Source organism: Carassius auratus, chromosome 27 (genome assembly GCF_003368295.1).
Source record: "Carassius auratus strain Wakin chromosome 27, ASM336829v1, whole genome shotgun sequence".
In the NCBI taxonomy this organism is placed as follows: domain Eukaryota; kingdom Metazoa; phylum Chordata; class Actinopteri; order Cypriniformes; family Cyprinidae; genus Carassius; species Carassius auratus.
Genome location: NC_039269.1, coordinates 24,086,404 through 24,094,337, shown reverse-complemented (window position 1 = coordinate 24,094,337; position 7,934 = coordinate 24,086,404). Strand labels below are relative to the sequence as shown.

At 38.6% G+C, this 7,934-nt stretch overlaps 1 protein-coding gene across 1 annotated transcript; it reads right to left on the bottom strand.

Moving 5' to 3' along the window:
- Positions 1–285: 285 nt before the first annotated feature.
- Positions 286–5,927, bottom strand: cope (COPI coat complex subunit epsilon). The gene is made up of 10 exons (XM_026206810.1): positions 5,770–5,927; positions 5,502–5,564; positions 5,079–5,179; positions 4,757–4,909; positions 4,239–4,292; positions 2,317–2,398; positions 1,374–1,529; positions 924–992; positions 662–736; positions 286–528 (listed from the first exon to the last, which is right to left on the bottom strand). The coding sequence occupies exons 1-10, from the start codon at positions 5,869–5,871 to the stop codon at positions 481–483; spliced, it is 903 nt and encodes a 300-aa protein (XP_026062595.1). The 5' UTR covers positions 5,872–5,927; the 3' UTR covers positions 286–480.
- Between the last annotated feature and the right edge of the window lie 2,007 nt (positions 5,928–7,934).

Here is a 7,934-nt window from a genome sequence, read left to right as displayed (position 1 = left end):
TTGAAATGGATTTCATGGAGAGGCCCCATGAATACATTTTTGTATATAAAGCAGGGTTCACTCTTAAAAAAGAGAAAAGAGGCAGGAAAGTAATCAGCCAATATGTCATAGTGGAATCATGCCATCTTAAAGACACTAGAATTGGCCTATGGTGACAGTTGTGGAGTGTTTCAAGGTGGGATTTTGAGTTAGTTTGCCAATTGCCTGGCAAGGAACAACATTGGCTATGATGTGGTCAAAGTTCTCTGGCTGATATGGGCATTCAATAACACAACACCACCACAGTATGTATGATAAATATGTTTATTTAACCATCATACAGGAATGCTTGTAGAGTTTTCTGACATGTCAAAAAAAGACGGAGCAAACAAAAATCTCAAACAGTTGAATATTTTGTTTAAAGACATTAAAAAGGTGTAAAGAGGAGAAATAGTACTGTGGCGTATTGTAGGAGACATATATTAAAACTGCGTAGTTCTTTCAGGCGCTGGGGGCGTACTGCATGGCAAGTCTGTCGAATTCATTCTCCTGTGGGAACATAATTGAGTTTACAATGTCTTTATTAAACTTAGTACTTAACTTTTTCACAGTTACTCAAGTAATGCCATCTCAGAAAAGAAAAACAGAACAAGGTGTCCTGTATCACATTAAACAAGCTTACCTTAGCAAGATATTCTTTAATAAATGGATGTGACTTATGTGCATCTTTCAGTTGAGACAAATATCGATTTGTAACCTGCGCAGAAACAAAGAAACTATGAACATCTCTGCAATCCTTTATATAACTAATGCTTCCTCGGGGGTATAAAATGCTTTTGCATACACTCTGAAGCATGCAGATTATAGTGTTAATATTAACATCTTAACATCCCACTGCTTCTGTAGCTGACTGTGCGGAGAACATTTATATTTATGAAGTTCACCTCAGGAGGTTTGCCCAAATGCTGTGTCAACACAATGAGGTTGATGAGTGTCTCCGGGTGGCTGCTGTCCTATAGAAGATAAAGGACAGTTCGTGACATTTCACCGCAGTTAAAAGTGGACCAAAGCCAGCTCACTGAATAATCAATATAAACCACATCTTAATGAGTTCTGCTTTCAATTTCAATAGTAATTCCAGTTTTCAGCCACGAATGCTTATTTTCCTTGCAAGGCAACCAATTGCTGCCTTTTATAGGTCAACAGACAAGCAGAAAAAATTATGCCCTGATTAGACTGTGATTCAGGATAGCATTTCTAATATAGTCTGAGTTTGAGTTTTTTGCTTAGCTTGAAGGCCTTGGATTCAACCAAAAAGACAGTGTACACTTGTCAAACTTGTCAAATAAGACAAAACTTCTTGACATTTTCTGTGCTGAAATCCAGGTTCTTACTTTGTCCAGAGCATCCTGTAGTACTGACTCAGCCTCATCCCACTTATTCTGAGCCATGTGACTTGCAGCCTGACCGTTCAGCAGCAGCAGTGTGGGCGAGTACTTGTCTGACATTTCCTGGAAGATATAGAACGCATCCTGCAATTTCTCTCCCCCCTGTTGGCAGAAAAAGAATGAAAAAAAAAAAACAATATAGAATTCAGCAAAAACTGAACAAGCAGCCATATGCAGAGATTTTATAGAAAAAAGCATTTAGAAGAAAAGCAATTTATTACATTTTGATGAAAGTCTAAAACAACATTTTTTTTTTTTAGAAAGACATGCAGTAATGAATCAGGCACAATAAAGGCTGTGACACATCAAGCTGAAATCAGAGAAATAGATGCAATGAAAGCCAACCACGTTGGGCCAAAAAGCTGCATTCGAACACACCACAAAGACAACAGTCAAGAGCCAAATAGCATTTAGGGCCTGTCCAGAATATTAAAAGAATTGTGAAAACTTTACTAACATTTTTACAATGCTATGTTGTCAAAGGATATACAAACATTAACAATGCAGCACTTGCATACTACATCAGATATGAATCATGATGGTCAGTTGGTCTTCGGTTGCTTACATCACCGATGGTTATGTCATTATGTAAACATTTGCATACTGGAATGCTGAAGTAAAACGAGAAGAGGCTTTTGCTTTATTTTCTCTCATGCACTGTTTGGTTAACCTGAACAGCCAATAAGAGTGATCTCTCACATCCAAAGGCCACCATTCCATTTCAATATGCTCAATTGACCAAAAAGCCACCAATGGTGGTCCAACTAGTGCAAACACACATAAAAACTGGGCTGACAGATGTTCAACGATTGCCTGACACTGGCCAACAACCAACTTGGTGTTTCACAGCCTTTAGATGAGGGACGTCGACATTTACTTCAACACTCACAAATGCAAGGTTGACCCAAGCGGTAGCAAGCTGGGTCAGAGTGGCATCTTCATCTTGGTCTTGCATCTTCTTTAATTCCTTTCTGTGGACACAATGAGCAACATAATAGATCCATGACTATAATATATTTAATAATATATAAAGTCATTAAATCAAAGTAAAAAAAATCTTAAGCTACAGTATTGTTCAAAATAATAGCAGTACAATGTGACTAACCAGAATAATCAAGGTTTTTAATATATTTTTTATTGCTACGTGGCAAACAAGTTACCAGTAGGTTCAGTAGATTGTCAGAAAACAAACAAGACCCAGCATTCATGATATGCACGCTCTTAAGGCTGTGCAATTGGGCAATTAGTTGAAAGGGGTGTGTTCAAAAAAATAGCAGTGTCTACCTTTGACTGTACAAACTCAAAACTTTTTTGTACAAACATTTTTTTTTTCTGGGATTTAGCAATCCTGTGAATCACTAAACTAATATTTAGTTGTATGACCACGGTTTTTTTAAAACTGCTTGACATCTGTGTGGCATGGAGTCAACCAACTTGTGGCACCTCTCAGCTGTTATTCCACTCCATGATTCTTTAACAACATTCCACAATTCATTCACATTTCTTGGTTTTGCTTCAGAAACAGCATTTTTGATATCACCCCACAAGTTCTCAATTGGATTAAGGTCTGGAGATTGGGCTGGCCACTCCATAACATTAATTTTGTTGGTTTGGAACCAAGACTTTGCCCGTTTACTAGTGTGTTTTGGGTCATTGTCTTGTTGAAACAACCATTTCAAGGGCATGTCCTCTTCAGCATAGGGCAACATGACCTCTTCAAGTATTTTAACATATGCAAACTGATCCATGATCCCTGGTATGCGATAAATAGGCCCAACACCATAGTAGGAGAAACATGCCCATATCATGATGCTTGCACCTCCATGCTTCACTGTCTTCACGGTGTACTGTGGCTTGAATTCAGAGTTTGGGGGTCGTCTCACAAACTGCCTGTGGCCCTTGGACCCAAAAAGAACAATTTTACTCTCATCAGTCCACAAAATGTTCCTCCATTTCTCTTTAGGCCAGTTGATGTGTTCTTTGGCAAATTGTAACCTCTTCTGCACATGCCTTTTTTTTAACAGAGGGACTTTGCGGGGGATTCTTGAAAATAGATTAGCTTCACACAGACGTCTTCTAACTGTCACAGTACTTACAGGTAACTCCAGACTGTCTTTGATTATCCTGGAGGTGATCATTGGCTGAGCCTTTGCCATTCTGGTTATTCTTCTATCCATTTTGATGGTTGTCTTCCGTTTTCTTCCACGTCTCTCTGGTTTTGCTCTCCATTTTAAGGCATTGGAGATCATTTTAGCTGAACAGCCTATCATTTTTTGCACCTCTTTATAGGTTTTCCCCTCTCTAATCAACTTTTTAATCAAAGTACGCTGTTCTTCTGAACAATGTCTTGAACGACCCATTTTCCTCAGCTTTCAAATGCATGTTCAACAAGTGTTGGCTTCATCCTTAAATAGGGGCCACCTGATTCACACCTGTTTCTTCACAAAATTGATGACCTCAGTGATTGAATGCCACACTGCTATTTTTTTGAACACACCCCTTTCAACTAATTCAACTAATTGCCCAATTGCACAGCCTTAAGAGCGTGCATATCATGAATGCTGGGTCTCATTTGTTTTCTGAGAATCTACTGAACCTACTGGTAACTTGTTTGCCACGTAGCAATAAAAAAATATAGGAAAAACCTTGATTATTCTGGTTAGTCACATTGTACTGCTATTATTTTGAACAATACTGTACATATTATGTCATTTATATATATTTCATGAAAAAACATATGCATATATAATTTATACTGTGCATGCATACAAAACTATAATAATAATTCAGATTAATAAATTAAAGAAATACCTTGCCATATCAACTCTATCCAGCTTTAAAAGTGTCTGGACCGTCATGGCCATGCTATAAGAGAAATAGAAAAAGTCAACTTATAGATTTGTAATTGTGTGTTAGATGAAGGGTGTATTCACACCTGTCTTGTTTGGTTTGATTGACTCAAACTCAAGTTTGTTTGCCCCGTGGTGCTGAGATTTAGGGCAGGTGTGAATATATCAATCTCACTCTGGTCCGGACCAAGCAACCGTACTGGGACCAAGCTGAAGAGGTGGTCTCGGTCTGCTACCAACTCTGGTACGGTTGAATGGATGAACCAATGAATGGATGACTCAAGCACACGTGTGGTTTTCTTTACAGTTTCTTGTTCACTTGAAAAAAGGGCAGTGTGAAAGCGAAACGCACCAAACAAAAAAAAACAAAAAATCAACATTGTATTTGGTCCGGACCAAAGCAAGTAAACTAGCGAAATTTCCTGCCGTGAATGCACCCTAAATCAAGAAATTTTGAAACTGCCAACTCTGGAAACTCACCACTCCAGACTGTCTCCCTGGTGCAGGGTACGCAATGCAGCATCTGTGTTCATCTCGTGCAGATAGATTGAAGCCGCCATCAGAAGAAAGGTGGTGTTGGAAACATCAACACTCTTGGCCATCTTTTTGTCCAGTTCTGCCACTATTGCATCCCTAAAAAAAATAAGATTTGCCTTAAGATAACCGCGTAATCCAAGGCTTCTGCAGGTTTTACAAAGATATGTTTTTAAATAACAGAAAAATAGCTAAACTGTATGTTTCAAAATTGTTAATTATATATAACTACAGTCTGCTGAAATAAAGACAAAAAGACTGCACAAACCTCTTGCCTTCATTGGACATGTACTCTGCAAACATCCTGACAGCCTGAAGCTCCTCAGAGGAGCTGGGCTTTATGTCATCCAGTACCACACCATACTTCCTCTGAGACAGAAATCATCAGTTAACCACTTAAGTAATGATTATCCTTAATTATTTATGATCCTATATAATGAATATCCAGCACTAACCGAACTTCTCAAACTCCTTTTTATATATATATATAAAAAAAGACATTGTTTACTGTGTTTGCTGTTCTAAAGATGGAACAGCCATGTTATTTTTAATGACAGGTGGGAAAAAAGACATTGTAGCTGACTATAACATGCAAATCAATATAAATGTGTGTTTCTAATAAGTGTTTTTTCCGAACAACATCAAAACAACACAGCAGCAGCATCAAAACAGACTGATGAACTTAACTTACCTGAGCAATGTATGCTCTGTACAGGAAAATGTTCTTCTCAACATCCTTTTCTGGATTTGACGTCTGAAAGAAATATAAACAGTGTTACACGAGGTTGTTTGTCATTTGTTAATTTAAATATTTAAACAGGTAACTTTAACGTTAAGTGTTAACGTTACATAAAAGTTATAATGAATTAGTGGCTAGCTAACAAACATACTCAAGAACATAAAACTCTTGAGGAAATGTTTTCGTCTCATTAATAATATTTATTTTGTAGGACACTCACCTTTACTTTCTGGGCTTCGTTAATGCAGTGTTGATAGCTGCCAATATAAAATGCGTTTTTCACATCGAACAGCTCATCCACTTCATTCTGCTGCGACGCCATGTTGGTGAAACGTCAACTTTGGCGACGTCACTTTGGCCACGTAACCAGAACGGCTTGCGTCGATAAATTAAAACCGGTTTGTGGATGCTGTCCTCTTGTGGCATACATTACACACAGCAGACTAACTGCTGCTTTTTCGTCAGTCAGGCACGTTTGATAAGGTCAAGCTACTGTACAAACAAGCCTACGTAGGCTACAGTAAATTAAAAGGGTCCGGACAGCCCATTAGGTGAAACATCGATTTATAAGTCAAGTTTTAGTTATGTGTCTAACAAACTGCTCATTGCATAGTGATGGTAACAATGAAAACAAATGTTTAGAGAAATGAGATTGGAAATGTGCACCATTGCCTATAAAAGGTCTCTCAAACAAGGTTTGTACTATTCTGACATCACCGTTATTGTAGTGTGTGTGTGTGTGCGTGCGTGTGTGCATATGAACAACTTTTTTTGAAACACTCTTTAAATCAGTATTTGTGTGAAAAAAAGAAAGACAGTTGCAGGGTCGCTAACGGAAACATGAAACATTAGCATAGGCCTAAAGGTGCTCATATAATTAGAATATCATCAAAAAGTTTATTTATTTCACTAATTCCATTCAAAAAGTGAAACTTGTATGTTATACATGCACACATGCACACAATATAAAATACACGATACCTATATAAAACACTGTTTATTTACACGATTAATACTGAAAGAACTGCTATTAACTGCACATTCACTATATAAAATAAAATTCACTGGAGGAAAAAGTTTGCGTGGCCATCGTCAGATTTGGAAGTCGCTCCAAATCTGTATATTATATATTTATTCATCACACACAGAATGATATATTTCAAATGTTTATTTATTTTAATTTTGATGATTATAACTGACAACTAAGGGAAATCCCAAATTCAGTATCTCAGACCAATACAAAGAAAATTATTTTTTTAAATCATGGCCAACTGAAAGGTATGAGCATGTACAGCACTCAATACTTAGTTGGGGCTCCTTTTGCCTGAATTACTGCAGCAATGCGGGGTGGCATGGAGTCAATCAGTCTGTGCTACTACTCAGGTGTTATGAGAGCACAGGTTGCTCTGATAGTGGGCTTTAGCTCTTCTGGATTCTTGGGTCTGGCATATCGCATCTTCCTCTTCACAATACCCCATAGATTTTCTACGGGGTTAAGGTCAGGCGAGTTTGCTGGCCGAATAAGAACAGGGATACCATGGTCCTTAAACCAGGTACTGGAAGCTTTGGCAATGTGTTTAGGTGCCAAGTCCTGTTGCAAAATGAAATCTGCATCTCCATAAAGTTGGTCAGCAGGAAGCATGACATGCTCTAAAACTTCCTGGTATACTGCTGTGTTGACCTTGGACCTCAGAAAACACAGTGGACCAACTCCAGCAGATGACATGGCATCGAAAACCATCACTGACTGTGGAAACGTTACACTGGACCTCCAGCAACATGGATTGTGTGCATCTCCTCTCTTCCTCCAGACTCTGGGACAATGATATCCAAAGGACCTGCAAAATTTACTTTAATCAGAGAACATAACTTTGGACCACATAGCAGCAGTCCAGTCCTTTTTGTAGAAAGACGCTTCTGACGCTGTCTGTTGTTCAAGAGTGGCTTGACACAAGGAATGCGACAGCTGAAACCCATGTCTTGCATATGTCTGTGCGTAGTGGTTCTTGAAGCACTGACTCCAGCTGCAGTCCAGTCCACTCTTTGTGAATCTCCCCCACATTTTTGAATGGGTTTTGTTTCACATTCTTCTCCAGCGTGCAGTTATCTCTATAGAGCATCACAGTCCCACCCACAGCCCGAGAGCGCTTAGGTGCCGGAAGTAAATTTCCCATTCATTTCTCCCATTGACTTTTGGAAAAATCTGTATCTAAAGAGTTTTAGAGCATGTCTGAGGATAACCAGCTACGGCTGAACTCATAAGCATACAGCATATCATTTCGAGTGAAAAAACGAAGAGAAAAAAAAGAGGCAAAGGTACAAGACTGTGTACATATTTTCATTCAGAGCGAAGGAACTACTCATCCCATAAACCACCGCGCATCA